Source organism: Malus sylvestris, chromosome 12 (genome assembly GCF_916048215.2).
Source record: "Malus sylvestris chromosome 12, drMalSylv7.2, whole genome shotgun sequence".
Taxonomy (NCBI): Eukaryota; Viridiplantae; Streptophyta; class Magnoliopsida; order Rosales; family Rosaceae; genus Malus; species Malus sylvestris.
In genome coordinates this window covers 3,760,950-3,781,569 of record NC_062271.1, presented here as the reverse complement: position 1 = coordinate 3,781,569, position 20,620 = coordinate 3,760,950, and the positions used below count along the sequence as shown (strand labels likewise).

The 20,620-nt window shown below is 36.3% G+C and overlaps 2 protein-coding genes across 15 annotated transcripts; one reads left to right on the top strand and one right to left on the bottom strand.

Moving 5' to 3' along the window:
- Window positions 1–1,706: 1,706 nt before the first annotated feature.
- Window positions 1,707–5,456, bottom strand: LOC126592750 (benzyl alcohol O-benzoyltransferase-like). The gene is made up of 2 exons (XM_050258524.1): window positions 4,917–5,456; window positions 1,707–2,812 (listed from the first exon to the last, which is right to left on the bottom strand). The coding sequence occupies exons 1-2, from the start codon at window positions 5,361–5,363 to the stop codon at window positions 1,874–1,876; spliced, it is 1,386 nt and encodes a 461-aa protein (XP_050114481.1). The 5' UTR covers window positions 5,364–5,456; the 3' UTR covers window positions 1,707–1,873.
- Window positions 5,457–7,560: 2,104 nt separating this feature from the next.
- On the top strand, window positions 7,561–20,296 carry LOC126592752 (uncharacterized). 14 transcript variants are annotated; one of them, XM_050258527.1, is made up of 3 exons: window positions 7,563–7,861; window positions 8,292–8,419; window positions 11,747–12,189. In XM_050258527.1, exons 1-3 carry the CDS (start codon window positions 7,684–7,686, stop codon window positions 11,942–11,944), a joined length of 504 nt encoding a protein of 167 aa, XP_050114484.1. In that variant the 5' UTR covers window positions 7,563–7,683; the 3' UTR covers window positions 11,945–12,189. The 14 variants fall into 14 exon arrangements, 13 of the variants coding, with proteins under 13 accessions (XP_050114486.1, XP_050114484.1, XP_050114490.1 ...); XM_050258533.1 differs by lacking the exon at window positions 11,747–12,189 and adding an exon at window positions 17,809–19,584 and having other exon boundaries at window positions 7,566–7,861; XM_050258531.1 differs by lacking the exon at window positions 11,747–12,189 and adding an exon at window positions 13,344–14,386 and having other exon boundaries at window positions 7,566–7,861.
- Window positions 20,297–20,620: the final 324 nt, after the last annotated feature.

Below are 20,620 nucleotides of genomic sequence, written 5' to 3'. Positions count from 1 at the left end.
TCGAAATTTGACACCACACTTGCAGACGTACGACCAATAAATTACTGATTGATAATGTAACAAATTATATAAGGCTTATTATTTACCTTAATCATTTTTTTCTAATCTTGTCCGAATTATTTTCCCTGGATTAGCATTGGGGTTGGTGACCTCGAGCATTGTGGCAACTCTTCTACTCTCATCATAAAAAATGGCTCCTTTTTATAAACAGATTATCATCAATGCATCGCTGCTCAATACCCAAATCATCAAATGTGAGACAAAGCAAATTCTAATGTTTAAAAGGAATTCCACGAAATAAATAATGTCTTTATCAAATCTTTAATTAATTACAGCAAAACCCAAAAATTTAAAAAGTTTTAATAACCTTACATGACCACTCATCAGCAAGGTCAGGGCAGCAAAACCCAACAAACCCAAAATATTCCAATAAATCCCACACAAAAAAATCCATTTCAAAAAACCTACAAACAACAAATAATTCACTACTTTTTCATACGAATTCGAACAGAGCTATAGAACATACTGATTTGAAGCGAGAAACCTCAGTGAAAATAGTCCAGGAAGCCACGTCGATCTCAAGAAGCAGAGAAAATTAGGAATTTTTTCCTGGCTCCAAATCATCCTTAGACGCCGTTACTCTTAAAAAAAAAAAAACAACCAAATTAGGGATTTTTGCCAAAAAAGAAATAGAACAGAAACACAAGCTTTACTCACACATTGTCTTCAAAAATTTACATTAGGTTTTTCTGTTTGGAATTGGATCAGGAAATGGACCCGTTGGGACTGACCCTTTTGGCCCATTTCAAACGGATCGAGTTAAGTCCGGTTACATTTTTGAAAATGCAATGATCCACCCCGTCCCATCCTGTTTCACTCTAATTGGATAGGGTCCGGTTTCATTAAATTTGGGCCCGACCAGGCCGTGCCCACCCCTATATTTGATGGTATTGTTGATGCAAAGAAAAATCAATGAGATAAGATCGTAAAATTATATAAAGACAAAAATGCAAAAGATATGTCGCAGTACATCAAAACTAAATAACTTTTCGATTTCGTTGATTATATTTACATTGTACGAGAGGGATGTAAGGGAGAGATTGAGATCGAGGAATATTTGGAAAAAAAAAATATTTGCCGATTAATCCTATAAACTTGTAATGCGTAATTTTTCTACTAAATTTTAATTTTAGCCAATTACTTTTCTAAACTTTTATAATGATTTAATTTCTCCCTTTCGTTAAGTTTTTAAATTTTCCATCCAACATTTCATTATCTTTACCGCATGTTGTCCATGTAAGAAATTTATAAAGGGTAAAAAAGTCAAATTGCTAAAAAACTACCCCCAACTAATTTTGCTTTCCCTTCCCTTCCCTCCCCTAAATTCCTAACCCAGAAAGAACAAAGCTTAGCTACTGAAAAATTAGCGGAAATTCCGATTAGAATGCTAATGTGACTGGTCGTTGGTTTGGCCCATTTTCAATCCTTTTCTCTTTTCTACAGAATTCATAAGTTTGAAAAGTACCCCTCTAAAAGACTAGAATTCTCTCACTTGCTAGTTTTCTCCATTCCTTGATTACTCTCTTGAAATTTTATAATTATTCAATTTCTCCATTTCATGAAGTTTTCAAATTTTCCATCCAACATTTCATTATCCTTACCGTGTGTTGTCCACGTAGGAAATTTACAAAGGGTATAAAAGTCAATTTGCGAAAAAACTACCCCCAACTAATTTTGCTTTCGTAACCAAAGCATCTGTAGTATCAAGGAGACATCCATATTACAGTAGAAAAGAAACTAATTAGGGAAAATAAAAGCAAATAAATACATGCACGCAGTACGACATACATATTGTCGAGCAGAAACTCATATACTACAGGGCAGACGTAATAAAACTGGTAGAGCTTTGAACCCTAATCGGTTCTTCATCCGCATTCAACATGGTATCTAGTTCCTTCACAAATATCTCCATCGCCGCCGCCGGCAAACAAATCGGAACCACGATCCCATCTTCCCCTCTGTTGTCTCTAAACGGTATGTAAAAGCTAGCCACTCCAGGTATTGCCCCGACCCCGCCCTTCGCTGGCCCACCATAAGCCGCTTTCCCCCACCCAAAATCCACTTCTCCGAACCCAGCACGTGTCACATCAGACATAAGGTAAGAATTCACCACCGTGAAGTGGGGCCTACCCTTAATAACCATGAGGTCAGCCAACGATCTCATGTATTCCTCCGTCACGTCCGCCTTGGCCTTCCTCACTAGCTCCAACGCGTACCCCAATGGGTTGTTGCATAGCCTCCCTGCCGTCGTCACCGCCACCGGGAACGCAAAAGCGTTGCCGTAATAACCCACTGGCAACGGAGGGTTGAACTTGGACCGCGCGTTCACAATGCACAACACGCGCACCTCCTCATTTGGGTCCTTCTGGAGCGCGATGGTACGGCAGCGCCAGAGGCAGGCCGTGAGGACCTCGAACGTGGAGCACTTGCTGAGGAACTGCGGGACAAATCTTCGGATGGCGGACACCTCGGTGGGGCGGAAGAAAAAGGACCGGTGGACCATGTCATCAAGTGGAATTATGGTGCCCTTGGTGTCTTCCACTTCTTCGTACTCGCGGTGCGTGCATGTCACACGCGGTGGGTAACGCGCATTGAGCAGCTCCCTCTGCCACACCGGCTGGACGGTCGGGGAAACTGCGCCACGCGCTATCTCTCCCAAGGCCGTCATGAATTGGACGAGCCCCGCCGCGTCGCTCATGGTGTGGTTAAGACGGAGGGCGACGATGAAACCACCGCACTGGAGCCGCGTCACCTGTTTATGAATTACGACAAATACTGTTTAGTTGAAGGCTACGTTACAACAAACTACTCTACAAACAGGACAATAATTGTCCTGAGTTTCCTTAACCTTACGTACTATCATGAAAAGGAAAATAATATGTTATCTGCTCCAAAATAATAGCTGATATAAAAAGAAAAGAAAACCAAAATAATAGCTGGTATAAAAAGAAAAGAAAAAAAATTTACTGATGTGTCTACACATGTGATATATATTGATGCTACCCGTCTGTATTTAATTTTTCATCGATGGTAACTTAGTGTCGGCGAGGTAGATCGTCCTTGTTCAAGATCATTATTTTAGGATTTGAATTTCATATGGATTCAAATTGTAAAGATTTTAGAGATTCTCACATTTTAATTATTCGTCATGTATCGTATGATCAGAAATTATCTAACTTTTTTATTTAAAATTAAATACAAATAATACATCACAAAAACTAATCACACACCATGTAAGATAAACAGTTAAAATGTGGAGATCTTTAAGATCCCCACAAAGTAAGTACGGACAGGATCCTCTTTCATTATTTTAAGTACCATATGTTTTTGTCCGACATTTTTAAAGTTACAAACCTAGTAATAATATAAAATAGTTCAAATTTTATATTTTAAACAAAATTATTGGGTATAAAATATAATTATACCTAACTAGTCAAGATATTCTTTTGGGGCTGACATTCAAGATGCTATATACTCTTTTGGACGATCTAGTTTACTGTTAGCACGCAAACTATTGTTGAAACAGTCATGCATGGAAATTTTTTAATATGATCGGTACACGGGATGGTACATCACGTGTTATTATATAAATAATAGGATATGTGTGCTAAAAAGTTAATAATTTAAAAAATAAATTTTTTTACTACTCATATTAAAACACATGATTTACCACTTGTGTTCTCGTCACAATTAAAAATTTCTCTATGTGATGGACCACACACGTGAAATTTCTCCATAGATTTTTATCGGGAATGATAGATTGCAACTTTGAAATTTTCTCAAAAAACCATCATGATCTTTTAATCATGGATGCATGATAGATGGCAAGTTTGAAAATAAGAGAGATGGATGCCTAATTATTATTTCATCACTACTACGAAGAAGAACAATATAGATGCTTAAAATATACTTATATAATACTATTGCTTCGTTTGGTTGGTTGAATGAGATTTGACATTAGAGATATGATTAAATTGGCAGAGATTTGTAAGACATAACTTGTAACTCATGTATAGAGATAAGTTAGATAATCCACTCTATTGTGGATTCATAACCCATCATATCCAGTCATGTCCATCTCACGTTTTAACACAACAAACAACGGACTAGACTCAAGTCTATTTTAATTGATCACAATATATCTCATCCATCCTACCACACAAGGCCTATATTTACACAAGAAGATTTATGAAATTTGGTGTAACTTACACCATGAACAAATCATAATAAATTAGTATCAAATTTGAAATTCAAGAAGGTTGTATTTAAGATCATTCACTTATAAAAGAAAAGAATTATTATTGGCATTTTAAAATTTTCATTTTGCATTCTAAACTTTCTATATTTAGAAAGTAAAATACACTTATGAAGAGTGTAAAATGAGATTTTTAGAGTGTCAATAACAATTCTCTAAAAAAATTACTAAATTATACTACCAAGTTACGTTAACCAACATTTATTAAGTGATTCTAGTGACATGTACTAGTTTGTTTATACATATCTTGGCACTTCTAATTTTTCACTGACGTTCACACTTCTAATTTTTTACTTTTTATATTATTAACGTCAGGGTAGTCAACTTGTTTGCCAGAATTAAGTGGATATCTTATCATTTTTATGAATCCATGTGTATCGTACGTCTATTGTTTTTGGATAAGAAGACACATCTCTTAAAAAAAAATTTGGATCATAGAAACATAATTTGAATCATAAAAATCTAATATTTCAGTACAAAATAATAACACAAAAATAAAAAGAAAAAAAATGATGAATATCGTATCATTGACATGAGCTGAAAAGTGTTAATGATGAAATTTTGAGTCCTAACTTTCTATAAAGTACATACGTAATCGTACCTGAATTAGCAAGAGTGGGCAATTAAGAACCCCATCGGAACCACGAACATTATAAAGAAGCTCCTCCAAGCAAGGGAACGGTGGCTGAAGGGCGTCACCAAATTGCTCTAGGGTAACGTCGGCATCAGCCTCAATGAACATGACACCCTCAGCCGTGCATTCCACCGTGAGCTTCCGGTTAGGTCCCTCCCTGAGCCTACCGGCGAAAGGGTAGTAAAACACTAAGGTTTGTGCAATTGCCTCTCTAAGGACATGCACAGGATCCCTTCCTTGCATGGAGGGATCGTACTTATAAAACTGTATCACGGGGATCTGAAATCGAAGACCTTCTTGATCATCGATATCAGAAAGTTGTCGAAACTCATGTGGCGTGGCCTTTGCCGGCGCCACCAGTTCCGGTTGGCGCCTCCGCACTGTGAAGACCAAAGAATTAGGAGAAGATGCCATTTCCTCAGTGAGAGAAAGTTTTGGTGGTTATCACACTAGAATATAGACAGGTTGTAGTGGTGTGGTGTGGTGTGTACTATCGTAGTTCAACCTCGAGAGGTTATTTATAATGCGCCAGAGGGCAATGGGAAGCGCGAAGGCATGCCCTACAACTTTTTTTTTGTGTGTGCATTATTTGGGTGGGTGGGTGTGAAATTGCATTGTAAATTTCATGGGTCTTTTTCTTTTGTTTTGAAAAAGACCGATGGTGGGCTTGACTGGAATTGGTTGTTAGGAACATACACTTACATTTCCTACTAATTTCACTGGGGTTCTGATCGGTTGGACTTGAACCTTTATAATAGACCTGGACTAAAGAAATAGATAAAAAGAAAGACTTGACCTGAATTGGTTGTTAAAAATTGTGTTTAGACACGTCAGGAGTTTGTAGCGTGAGATTCTCCCACCCTTAAATTGTCGCTTGTGTTATAAAAAAAAAAAAAAAAATAACCCTTGTCCACATGTATGGAGAAAAAATGGGAGCGAAAGCGATACTCACCTTCCTAGACTGGCATTAGAGGGGAGCAGATGGATCCAAATGACACACAAATTTGTTTTTTTCTGCCGTATAATTCGATAATATACAGATATATAAACAGTTTTATGGGTCTATATCCAAATTAACGTTCATTGAAGCTATCTAACATCGATTTTATCCCTAGAGTAGTTCCAGTTTCAAATACCGCAAAAGTTTTCAGTTAACCAAAAAAAAGGATATGAATTTGAATGTGATTTTACCTTTCCAAAACATTTTATTTCCCGTTGGGTTGGGTGGGTGTGAAGTTGCGTTGTAAATTTCATTGCGACTTTGATTGGATTGACTGTAACCTACCAAAATGAAAAGGAGAAGAAAAGGAAAGAATTGATGGTCAACTTAACCTGATTTGGTTCTTGGCCACGCATTTCAGTATTTCTTAAACATAGTGCGCTAGTTTGTATTGCAGTGCTTTGAAAAAAAATTGTTTCTACTGAGTTATGAGAATAAGCAGTTATGAAATAAAACAGTAAATTATTTTGGTAAAACTATAATTGTAAAAGTGTTTCTAGCAAAAAAAAAAAAAAAAAAAACATTATAGTGTTTTGTAATCTTTAGTAATCCTAAACCCTGCACCTATAAAACTTGAGTGTGTAAAACTAAAAAAACAATAGTTTTGAACAAAGTCAATCAATCTCTTAATGTAGATAATATTATTTGTTAAAAAAATTAATTAATTGATTAATTAACATCTTTTCAGGACTGGTGCATTTCTTGTTCCTTCTAGCGTTTTTTTTTTTCAAAAAAAAAAAAAAAAAAAAAAAAAAAGATCTCTCACGAGTCTAAAATGCCAACCCATCACAAATCAAGAATAACTTGCCAAGTACATGAAGCATTTTATTGAACAGTCGTAATCTATATTACTATATAAAGCCCGAAGCCCATTTGGGGTCACGGGCTTCACAAAAAAGAATGGGACAAAAAATAACTTCCAAACAAAAAAGTTCAAGTGCATCTAAAAATAATTCATCAAATAACCCAGAGGTATTTTCGTCATATAAATATTATTTTTTTACAATTATTTTTTTTTGTACAATTTTTTGAATTTTGAATTTTTATAATTAGTACTTTGCAATGGGCTATCAATAATGTAATTCAATCAGCTGCTTATTAAATATTATTTTATCTATTTTTAAAGACATTCAAAATATCTAAAAAGACGCGTAATGCTAGTTATAAAAAAGGTTTTTCGCATGTGTATAATAATGTGATTCAATTAGTTATCAAATAATTAGTTTTTTAAAACAAATAATATTATCTATACTAATGGGGAGGGGTGGGCTTCGCCTACATGAAGGCTAGTTATGTGAAATCCCATTCCCGGATTTCACTGTTATAATCTTCGTATTTGTATTATTGAGATTTTATATTATTTTTGAATTAAACTAGTTACGAAGAGTGAAATTTAGAAAATTATGATTTACTCATTGACCTTTCAAGGTCACAAGTAACGTTTTTGAATAAGTCTTGAAGTCACGAGCACATAGATGAAAGCCATTTGTGAATCCGGATTATAACGGTATAGTTACGGACGTTTGAAGTTGTGATTCTATAGATTTTAAGAATTATTTAAACTCACACTTTGTGGGAAAGAGGCCCAATCATATATATGGGTTAAGGGACTAATCAGTTAGAAGAGGAAGCGGACCAATCAGATTTTAGAGAGGTTAACTTAGGCAGCAGCCAATGAGAAAGTAAAAAAAAAAAAAAAAAAGGCCCATTGATTCCTGGCTCCGCCATGCTCCCATGGCGGCCTCCAAGCTCGTGATTCTCTCAATCTTTCTTGCCCTTATTTTCTCCCAGATTCGGGCTGTCGCTTCAATCCCGGCGGAGGAAGAAGAGCCAGTGAAGTTCCCCCGATCGGACACCCCTGATTCTTCCGCTCTGAAGATCGAGTTGAATCAGCTCAGGGCTAAGATCCTAGGTTCGTTTCTATCATCTTCTGCGAATTCTAGGGTTTATTGGACGAAATTTGTGATTTTTCAAGTGTTTGTGGAATTCGATTTTTTTCCCTCGGTTTTCTCGCCATCCAAACAGATTTTACTAAAGTTAGAGATCCTTTGGTTTTTCAATTGGGAAGTGCTTTAATTCCTTTCCATTTATAATTTTGTGTTTATGTTTTGGCATCCAAGTAATACTGCCAATTAGCTGAGCTCTGGGGCTTACTTGTAAAGCTTTGATTTTTCAATTTTTATAATTTTAGTCAGAGCAATAAAGATGCTTAATTGTTTAGTTACTTTGTGAGTAGAAACAACATCGATGTTAGTCGAATTTGATTTCGAGCTTTTTTTTGTGTGTTTTGAGTGTTGTTTGGGTTTTCCTGGCTGGTGGTTTGTGTTTCTTGGATGTCGAAGAATTCGACGCCAGTGAGAAGATTAAGGCACTGAAAAAGAAGAATGAGCTTATAGAAGAGGAGGAGGAAGTAATTCAAGGGAACTCGGATAGCATTTCTTCATTGCAGAGTGAAATCGAGTCTCTCCAGGTTAGGCACATTTGCATGAAATGCCAAAAATCCCAATTCATAAAACCTCCCAAAATTCACATTAAATTCATCACTCAAAACTTAATCAGACAATTGTAGACATGTATATGTATAAGGATCGATTACAACTAAACCAATATGACAGTGCTTAAAAACGATAATTAAAACTATGCATGACCATATTAAATGCAGTACGTGCACGGTTAGGGTTTGTGACAGTGTAAGAAATATATTTAGTTGGAGCGGAAGACAACGATTGGCTCTTTAGTCAACTAGTTCGAGTTCTTCTAGTGTGTCAGCTATCATAGAGTGTGGTTGAGATTTCATGGAACTTGATGGGCTCATTGTGGTGGCGTGTCCTTCTCGTTTGACGCATGTCTCGAATCGTTTATAAAGATAAAATTAGTATTAATAGAGGCTCAATGAGGCTTTACGGCTCATCTCGGTGAGTGATTTTAATTTATGTGATATCGGTGATTACCTTGTTTTCGCAATTGTTATCCTGTGTGGATATGGCTTGGTTTTATAAATATGTTTTCTATTGAATTGTTATTTTTAATGCTTAGCCATTGATTTAAGTTTATGAAATGAGATTTGACGTGTATATATTGAAATATGGTTTGATTTGTTTGATTGGCATGTTGTGATGAAATGTGAGGGCTAGTGGTGGATCGTTAAACCATTGGGATGGGGATTTGTTGCTTCGTTTTAAATTTAGTATTTGTGCCTTATTTCCCTTAGTTGAGCTTTGTTAAATTAAGTAACTTGTGCTTGTCTCATTTCCTTGAGCCGTTGTACATATGGTTGTTGACCTTCCACGATTCCGTTGAGTGATGGTACGAAATCGTATCCACTCGGATTCCGTTGAAAGATGGTTCGGAATTCCTTCTATTCCGCGATTCCATTGAGTGATGGTCTGGAATCGTATCCACTCGGATTCTGTTGAGAGATGGTCCGAAGTCCCTCCTACTCTGCGATTCCTTTGAGTGATGGTCTGGGATCATATCCACCTTGGGTTTCATTGAATTTGGATTAAGATAGCTTCAAAGATGTAGGCTTCGGCCGAACTGTGTCGCTTTAGCCTACTTTGTATTATTGTCGCTCTAGCCTACTATGTCGCACTAGCCTACTTTTAATTGTGTTGTATAAGATTATGGTTGTGAGATGTTGTGATTTGTTTCAGACGAACCGTTGGATGTCTGTGTGACTCATTCAGAGTTTTCAAATGTTTGGTATTGATTCTTTACGAATGATTTATATTCGAGGTTTTTAAACTGTGATTGATGGTTGATTTTATCATTATTATCACATATTTTGTATTATTGTCACTCACACGAGCTTCGCAGCCTATCCGAGTTCTTGATGCCGATGCATTATTCCCATGGTGTAGGCGCTGATTGTACATATGTCAAGTCTAAAGAGAGTACAAAAGGTCACTTGGTGTTTTGGTTGGATTCTGTTGAGTGGTCTGGAATCCCTACTCTTGCTCATTTTCCATAAAGGTAGTTCGACCTTGGAATCGAGTAAATATGAATTGTTCATAGTAGAGATTGTGTATAAATTAGACTTATCATGTTAGTACTTGGAATCCAGGTGGGGAATTATGTAGGGATCCTTTATTAAAATTTGTGAATTGATATGGAACCTTATTGATTGAATAACATAGTAAATGTTGATATCATGCTTCGTTGATTTTTAGGATTGATTAATTAGAATGATTGCGGAATGATGTGGGATATGATTATTATTATTATGATTAGTCTCGTTGCTCAATGTGGCTTGAGAATAATACTATGCTTTGTTGGTTCTTGGATATGTTACATGTTGTGGATTAAGGTTTCATGTTGAAAACATAGTGATTTATATGATGGATGAAGTAGAAATGTTGATTGTCATATTGGATTGTTATGTAGCCTTGAATCTAGTACTTCATACTTGTCAAGTTCTAATGATTGATTGAGGAGTGTTATATCTTTCAGGTTGAACGTATTGTCGTAAATGTAGATGGGTAGTGAATGACGAACTACGAATGACTTGATCCCTAATGAGGGTACGTAGGCAGTCTAACGAGGAGGTTAGATGTAGCCATAAAGTATATGAAAATTTTCTACGCGATTCGATTCTCGAGTTATGATTTGCCATATCTCGGAGGCAGAGTAGGTTGAGATACGGGTATTTGGTGACGTCACGTGTCGATCTTGAATGCATGTCGGGATTGGGACGTGACAAGTTAAACTTAAGTGAACTCAAATCTTAAGTCACTTACAAATTACCCCACGACGATCCTGCAACATATGCATAACAACCAATTTCACACAACCAAATTCAAGACAATTTCAGCTATGACATTGAACAAAAGGTGTGAGAATGCTTTTGAGACTCCTCATCAATAAACATCACCCAACTCACACTCCAGTATGGTATGTAATCATGAGTTCTGTGAAGACCTAGAAATTGAACATAATACATTTGTATTTTTTATATCTGAAATAGGAAATGTCAGCCCAATTTTTACTACATCAGATTAGATATTCTTTTATCTTTCTTTTTTTTTTCAGCCCAAACAAAAGAGAGAGAAGTCACTCTCTAGCTAAACCTGCCAACCAACATAGAGAAATGATTCCTTCTTATCATCTTTGTTTCTGCTTGCTCAACCTATGTGTAGGTGTTGTGTAGCGGTATAAACTTAAAGTCTGAGTGTCCGTATTCCTAAGAAAGTGTTGAAAAAGAATGCAGAATTTGTTGCAACTGAAATGAACAATAATATTGGATGAGATTTAAATTTTAGAAGAAAAATTCAACGATTATAAACACTAAAGCATCGGGATTCCACCTGCATACAACTATTGAATTTCATTATTTTGATTCATTATAACTCAACTGAGATACAAACGTAAAATGCTCTCAGTCGGATGATATGGCAATTAAATATTTTCAATATAAAACTGTTTGAAAAGTGATTTTTCATTATAGTTATTCAAAACAAAACACAAATTCAATTCCCTATAGAAATAATCCCAAAAATAATTTTTACCTAAGACAACAAAATATTAAGAAAATTTTCCATCGAAATCATACCAATCTACTAATTTGTTCAATTCACTAAAAAAAAGAATGTGAAACAAAACTATAGGAAAAACGTGATTGAACCTATGAATTATAATTAACATCCATCAATTCGAAAATAAAATAAATAAAAAATTCCTTGAAATATCCATAATGGTAATTAATATAGATTTTTCCCCTTAAGCCTTAGCTAGGGAGATTAGTTCTCCATAAACGAAATTAAAGAAAGAGTTCTAAAGATTGGAAACTAACTGATAGCAGAGATGCCAGCTTCCGCTTCCACTGAGTCGACCCATCCAGAACGTACGCATGCTTATGTCACTGGATTCCTATTTTCTCTGTGTTCCTGGCTTTTCGCACCTGGCGATGTCGCTGACTCAGTTGCACAGGACGAAGGACGAAGGACTCTTTGTTGTTTGCAACTTGCTTTTTAACTTGGACTCTTTATTTCTGCCCTAACAGTTAGAGTAAATGTAGAAATATAGAGAATAATTCAAATGATGATTTTAAGGTATGATTTGAATCATTTCCTTAAAGAATTATTTGTCGCTACTCGAATGAGTTTGCTAAAGGGTTATTGGCAAGTCACTTACAGGATACAACAAAGTATGAAATATTCGATTAGCAAAACCAAATTATATTCCCTTAAGAATAACTAGAAAGAAATTGTATGAATGTGATGGAAAGAGAAGAGAGAGTAAGGAAATTGTGTATACAACAAATTTCTGAATGAATTTCCCTTCTACCAATTTACCAATATATATGAGAGATTGCACATGTTAGACATATCCTTTGGTTTTGGATATGCCTTCTCGCCATAGGATAAAACTGAATTAATATTACAGCATATGCCAATTCGCATGTCTGATGCAAAGCATCAATTACCAAAAGTTGTGTCTGTTAGTAAACCATGCACTAGTCAGACATGAATCATGTCTTTTAATAAAGTTTGAAAAGTCACATTGCTTTAATCTGATGAAGAGCAACTGTTGGGCAAATACCCAACTTCTTCCATAAGAATATATTAATATATTATTAGAATATTCAACACCTACTCCACGGGGTTGTACTTGCACATTTGTACTTCATTAATCCACTGGACCACGTGGCCTGCTATTTGCATTCTCTTTCTCATACCTTTACATAAATAAAAGTAAACTAGTCAAGATAAATCAAACAATTGAATAATGAACTCTCTTAACTAATCAAACTTTTGAGAGCTAAAATATATGTATTAGTAAGGTAAACATGCTCGTGGGTATAAATTTTTTTTTTTAACAAACGATAGAATTTACATTAAGGAGTGAGGAAGTGAGCTAAGCCTTACAATAGACTTGCCATAACAATGTGGTTCAAAATTATTTTCGGTGAGAATCGAACCTAAAACCTCTCACTTGTTAACTACATTGCAAAATTTGGGAATTGAAGGGAAAATTAAGAAGAATGGATGAGTAGAAGAATGAACAAAGATATTAGAGAGAGAAAATAGGATTTGTATTAATTGATTAAATGAAGATTACACACTTTGTTTTTATAAGAGAAATCTTGACTACTCTAACCAAATACTAACTATATTGCTAACTGTATTATTGACTTGTGCCCTTAATGCTCCCGCTCAATCTCAACTGGGGTATCCCAGTTTGAGATTGCAGCAAAGTCTCAAATAGCAAACATTGAAATATGGACAAATGGACGCACTACAGAATGTTCTTGTTCCAGATTGACTTTGGTGATGCTTTCTGATTGCAAAGGGTTTTGTTGCCCTTAGATTGCAGCAATTGAGCTTGCTTTTGCTCCTCATTTTCTTCTCAATTGCGGTCCCACAAACATGAACCTAAATCCATACTTAAACTGACAGGTATCCATACTCAAACATGCTACTTGCACAGATGCTACTTGCTCACTAAACTGACAGGTATTCAGAACCTAAATTCATAATCAAGAACGGTGCAATTTCATATTGGTTCTTCCCAAAGAATTTCAGCCCCTCAAACTGATGTCTACACCTCTCGTAGGAGCTTCAATCAAAGAACAACTTCTTATAAAGTTGTAACACACCCTCATGCCAGTTATAACAATTTCTTGTGTGATTACCCTTCGTGGGATGTATTGTCAACAACTTCATTTAACATTGGCTTCGGCCTTTAAAACAGAAAATTAACAAACTATAGTGTGGCATCAGCCTTAACTATAGTACCACGGGATCGCCCTTTGTGGATGTTACCAAAAAACAACTACTCTTAACAATGACATCGGCCTTCACAATTTCAACAACAGAAAATCAACATCTACGTAGGATTACCCTTCGTGGGATTTACCTCCTCACATCACGGAATTACCATTCGTGGGATTTACCTGTAACAACTTCTTCTATCCTTCGTGGGATTTACCTATTCACATCACGAAATTACCCTTCGTGGGATTTACCGTTTACTTCTTCAAACTTCATCGTATAACCGGACTTACTGTAGATTCATGCTAACAACTGAGTTGGTTAGACTCGACATTATAGGCTGAGATTAGGGAAAATCACTGCATAAACTCCTCAACAGAATTGCAGGAAAAAAAAAACAGTGAAGTAGAGTGACAAGAATTGGATACAGCAAAACTTCTTGAGTAATTCAACAATGAACACAAGAATCCAAGAATCCATACCCATTTTACCAAACATATCAAGATTTGCAGAAAAATCGAGAGCATGAACCTAATGAAAAGTCCAATCAAAGCAGCAAAGACCAACATACTGAGAGAATCCAAGAATCCATACCCATTTTACCAAACATACTGAGAGAATACTGCACCATATAACTGAAAAGAAGGAAGTTGTCCCCATCCGAACTAAGCTATCAAAGCCCCTTAGGGTGCAATCCAAACAGGCTATTGATAAAAGTAAAAGAAACAATATACTCTCAAACCGCATAAGCTACTTCAAAACGAATGGAAATGCCTGCTCAAACTTTGTTTTGACATAATCATAGCCATACAATGCCTTACTTCCAAAGAAAAGTCAAACTGGTAATGCCACTTTCCATAATCCAACAATATTCTTGAAACTGGGAGCACACAGAAACACAAATACCCAAATCTTAAACAAATATACTTCCAAATGACAACATAAGCCACAACCAAGTAGTAGAAATGTAATTCTTAACCAGCAACAAAAAACTTGTAAAACCTAGAAAAGATCCATTCTAATTGTTCAAGAATTCAGAGAAAAATGGACTGAAAACATAACCTTCAAATGAAACTTGTGAGCTGGGACTTTCTTCAAACACCTGGACTGCATTAAGCATTGATGTCAAAACCACTCCTCAAAAGATCAACCATATTGTTCTTCGTCGTCTTTATATTCAATACATCTTGTTCTCTGAGGATTCACTCATAATCCGCTGAGAAACCCGTGCCGAGAAGAATCTCTCCAAGGAGGCCGCTAGCAAGAAGAAGAAGAAGAGATCGAACTAAGTGATGAACACAAAGAAGAAGAAGAAGAAGAAGAAGAATATCTCCAATGGTAGTAGCAATAACAGTAGCAGTCGCCGATTAGGATGAAATGATTCCACTGGATCCAAAATAAAAAATTGGTTGACTATCTTCTTTCCTTGTATTAAGAACTCGATGAAAATTTCCATTTTTCAAGATTTCATCTTTGTCGTCCCTAATGATGACTTACTCATCTTCTTCCTCCCAACAAGAGAAACCACAAAAGGTTCAATTCCCATTGGACTCCGTTGCATATGAAAACCTCCAAGAAATTGGCTCTGGCGACAAGAACTGCATCAAGAAGCACACTAGACCCAGAATCTTGTCCATGGCCAATGCTGGTCCCGTAACCAATAGATCTCAATTCTTCATATGCACCGCCAAGACCAAGTGGCTCGACGGCAAGGCTGTCTACATCCCTATGAATTCTGCAATCGTCGCAATCAAGTCTGTTGACCTCGACCAATCCACAACTGATTTCGAGAGCAAACTACGCGACCCCTCAAGAATCGCAACAATCAACCCAAGCTCACGGAAGCACTGAAAATTTAATGGAAATTTGAGGAGAAATTAAACTAGGAAAAAAAAAAAGGTAAATTACATAGTAGCCCCTCAGGTTTGAGGTCTATTGCAATCTTATACAACATCTTTAAAACATTTCACTTTCATACCTCAAGTACTATTTTATTTCAATTTCATACAACCGTTACATTTTCCATCCATGGATCTGTTAAATGCTGACGTGGCTGCCACATGTATGTCATGTGGCTGCCAAATGTCAGCCACGTGGCAAATAAAATAATTTTTTAATTTTTTTTAAAAAAACTTGTTATCCACTTTTTTTCTCTTTCTTCTTCTTCTCTTTCTCTTTCTTCTTCTTCTGGGTTCAGACCCTTTTTTTTTTTTTTTTTTCTTCTTCTTCTTCCCTATCTTCATCTTCTTCCCTGCAATCCAGAAAGAAAAAAAAAAAACCCCTTCAGTTCGTCTTTCCGACCCCCCTCTTCCCCTTTCTTCTCCCTCATCTTCATCTTCTTCCCCGACCCCTACCTGCAACCCAGAAAAAAAAAACAAAAAAAAAAACCCAGATCCCGTCTCCAAATCCCCCATCCCATCCCCCCCTCTGCACCCTACCCACCCTCCCTCCCTCCCTCACTCCCTCACAATCCCTTTCCACAGCTAACGCCCAGAAGAACTCACACCCATAAAAATGGCGCCCTCCTCCTCAGATCCCATAGAGCCGTCGCCTACCTCACCTTCCCCACCCCTTCTCCTTCGTTGACAGAACCCCAAACCCCAAAAAATCCAATCCAGGCTTCTACATTTTAGATACAAAAGTATACCATAAGATCTACAAAGATCAAAGCTTCAACATTTTAGTCAAAATCTCATATGGGTTTGATCAGAATGTACCCAAAAAAGTTTAAAAATTAAAAAATTCAAGGGAAAAAACAATAAATGTTGATTACAATGCACCCAAATTTCAGATTTGGTACAATGTTTTGATTAAATTCGGATGAAAGCAAAAAAATACATGAGGAGGAGAACCAGATGAGTTGGAAAACTGACGGTGTTGAAGACCAGTTGACTGAAGCCACCTTTAGTTGGACGAAGTCTCCAAGAAATTATCAGAGTATTGTCGCTGGTGGTGCACCCCCGCCGCACCAGATCTTTGCCCTTGTCTCCCAACTTCGTTCATCTCTCTCTCTCACTTCCACCCGATCCAAATCTCAATCGGACCCCTCCAATAAAAAACCCAGATTGGAACCTCAACCCATCTCGGACCATGTGACGGAATACGCAGCGGGAGAGCTGCTGTCGTTGTGCGTAGCGTCGGAGAAGAGCCAAAATGAGGCCATACCGGCGGGGGTTCTGACGTAGGTGAGGGAAACGAAGGCGCTGGCTGTGGGAAGAGACGGGGGCTTTGTGGGATCTGAGGAGAAGGGCACCATTTTTATGGGTGTAAGTCCTGGGCGTCGGCTGTGGAGAGAAAAGGGAGGGGATGGAGGGAGGAAGGGTGGGTGGGGAGCAGGAGAGGGAAGTGAGTCTGGGGGAGGGAAGATGGGTTATGGGGAAATTTTTTTATAATTATTTATTTTTAAATGTATAAAAAAATTATTTTTTTTGCCACGTGGCATAAATTTGGCAGCCACGTGGCACAAATCTGGCAGCCACGTCAGCTTTTAACGGATCAATGGATGGAAAATGTAATGGATGTATTATTTTGAAATAAAATAGTACGTGAGGTATGAAAGTGAAATGTTTTAAAGATGTTGTATGAGGTTTCAATAGACCTCAAACCTGAGGGGTTACTATGTAATTTACCCTTGTAAACTACTATGAAGAGAAATCATCAGCGTGAGCCTGGAGGCTTTGATACATGTTAACTATATTGCAATATTTAGGAATTGAAGGGAAAATTAAGAAGAAAGGATGAACAGAAGAATGATCACAAAGATATTAGAGAGAGAGAGAGAGAGTTTAGAGGGAGAAAATAGGATTTGTATTATTGAATGAAGATTACCCACTTTGTTTTTATAAGAGAAATTCTAACTACTCTAACCAAATACTAAAAAACTTACTAACTGTATTGCTCTGTATTTTTAACTGTATTACTGACTTGTACCCTTAATATCACTTATAAGTGAATAGGAATATCACTAGACCGTAATACTAAGTAGCTGCTCATGGGTATAATTTAAGTACACAAAATGTATACTATTGAGCTATTATCACTTTCCTAATCCATTTTGTTATTATCTTCTGGTATATGCTTAGTACATGATTAACTTCTGCTATATGCTTAGTGACACTAGTATGCTGACTATTGTAGACTATCTAACCAGGAGGTTTTAAAAACGGTGAAAACCTTAAGAAGGAGGAGGAGGAGCTAGGGTTGTGGTGGAGACTCTGTAGTTGCAGGTGGCAGTTTTGTGATTTTAGATTGCTCTATGAGCAGTCTATACAGCTGACTAATCTCAGCTATAAAGCAGGTGGTGGAAGATCTAGGTTCAGGTTTCGATAATTATACATTTCCTACTGAGTGTCTTGAGTATTTCTTTTCAATTTACTTTATCATGTTTGTATTCTTTATTTTGATCCAAAAAAAAAATCCTCTAAGTACGTATTTCGTGTTTCTACCACCCTACTTGAAGTTTTGAAAAATCATGAGAATTTAAGTCACAAAGTGTTCATAATTTCTTGGTGCAGATTTCATAACTTTCAGTTTCGTAGTCCCTTATTTCGTCCTTATTTTCTTTCATTACAAAGCTTACTTTCAAAATATTCTTTCCGTAGGATTGAAGAGGGATTCATAAGCTTTAAATCAAGTACTTAAAACGAAAATTTTCATTTATATTTAATGGGTTAAAACCATGTTCAAAAAGGTCCCTTTGAACCCGTGTAAAACTCTGGTACAGATTCTTTTGCACATGCTATTTCAACTCGTGATTCTTCCAGATTTCCAATGAATATAAACTCATAATTTTTCGTTGAGTTTTGATAAGTTAAAAAGTTGTTCATAATCTGTCCGCAAAAGTGGAAAACGTATCAGTTTTTCTGCAGTTTCTCTTTGGTAGAGATGGTGGACAGTGATTTTATATTACAATATTCTAAAATTTGCACATTTCCTTTTACTCCGACATTCAGCTCTAGACTTGAGGGTGCCCAAGAGCTCGAGAAAAACTGAGGAAAGAAATATTAGCTTGGTTGGAGTCGAGGTAAGGGATTTAGGGATTAATATTTGAATAGAACTCCATAAATTAGTCATTCACTTATATCTAATCATTTACTTAAATTGTTACAGTTTATATGTTTCAGATTCTATTATTGATTGAGTGGTATGCTTGCATAAATATTATGATTCTTGAATTCGATATCCTTGATCGATATTGTGATGATTTATGGTTAATAAACTATTGGCACATGATTGGTATATGATGCTTTGAACACACTGCATTTCATTACATACTGGGGGTGAAGTTTTAAGATTGCAGAAGTATTGAAGAAACTGTAGAAAGAATGCACAGAGAGAGAGAGAGAGAGAGAGAGAGAGAGAGAGAGAGAGAGAGAGAATTCGAATTGAGAGAAAAAAGTGTTTTCTTATTTCTTGACAATGGAGTAATCTTCTTTTACAATCTGCTATATGACTAATCAAAGCTTCTTATGAAAGCTAATGTTTAACTACCTTATAACAACCTTATAACAACCTATGTCATCTATTGACAAATGTCAATCAATTGAACTATTGATTCATTCTTCACTTGGATGTTGGTTTTCTTCACTTAGATTACTTGGATTCTTAACTTCATCATTCTTACATCCCCCTCCATCTCATGCTTAAGTGAGCTTAGCATGAGATTGCCACAATGTTAGCTGAAATAAAGGTGTAGACAACCTTTTTGTTAGAATATTAGTTGACTGGTTTGATGAAGAGACATGTTGTACATGGAGATCTCCTCTTATTACTCTCTCTGACAAAATGATAGTCAATTTCAATATGTTTAGAATTGGCATAAAACACTAGATTTATAGACAAAGCTATGGCTGAAATGTCACAGTGTATCATAGGTTGAAGTATAAGTGGAATATGCAGATCACATAATAATTGCTTTATCTAACCAAATTTTGTAGCTATGATGGCAAGAGCTTTATATTTAGCTTCCATTGAAGACCTGGAGACAGTGTGGTGCTTCTTTGAAGCCCATGAAATAGGATTTGAACCTAGAAAGACAACAAACTCAAAAGTGAATCTTTTGTCGTTCGGATCTCCAGCCAAATTTGCATCACTATATGACTGGAGATATTTTGGTTTTGATCTGAAATGAATTCCGTACTTTGAAGTACCTTTAAGATACTTGATGATTCTCTTAATTGCAATAACATGAGACTCCATTGGATTGTGCATGAACTGACAGGCTCGATTTACTGAGAAAGCTATGTATGGTTTGGTGAACGTGAGGTATTGCACCTATTGATCAGGACCGTGATATGGTTTGCCATCATCTTTGAGCAATCTGTAATAGGGAAGACATGGAATGGCACAAGGTTTGCAGTCTTGCAGATCAATTTTGTCGACTAACCCCTTTATATACTTTGATTGAACAACAAATAAACCATCAGAACTGTAGCATATTTGTAACTTTAAAAAATAGTTCAAAACTCCCAGATACTTCATATCAAACTCTTGTGTAAGGTCTGTAATCATATTTTAAATCAACTGGGGATCATTGCCTGTTAGTATCACATCATGAACATATAGCAGTAGAACAACTATCCCTAGTGATGTGTGTTGAACAAATAAAGAAAGATATGCTTGTGAAGCTTTAAGGCCAATCCTGGTAAAAAGCTTGTAAATTTCTCATTCCAACCTATGGGAGCTTGTTCCAGTCCATAAAGTGACTTTTCAAGCTTCCAGACATAATTTGATGGATGATTTGAACTTTGAAGCCCTGGAGGTTGTTCCATGTATACCTCTTCTTAAAGAAAACCATGTAAAAATGCATTTTTAACATCCAACTGCCTTAGAGACCATTTGAATTGAGCTGCCAATGCAAGGATTAGTTTAATTATTGTTGGTTTAACAACTGGACTAAATATTTCTCCATAGTCTATTCCCTCTTCTTAACTGTATCTTTTTGCAACAAATCTTGTTTTATA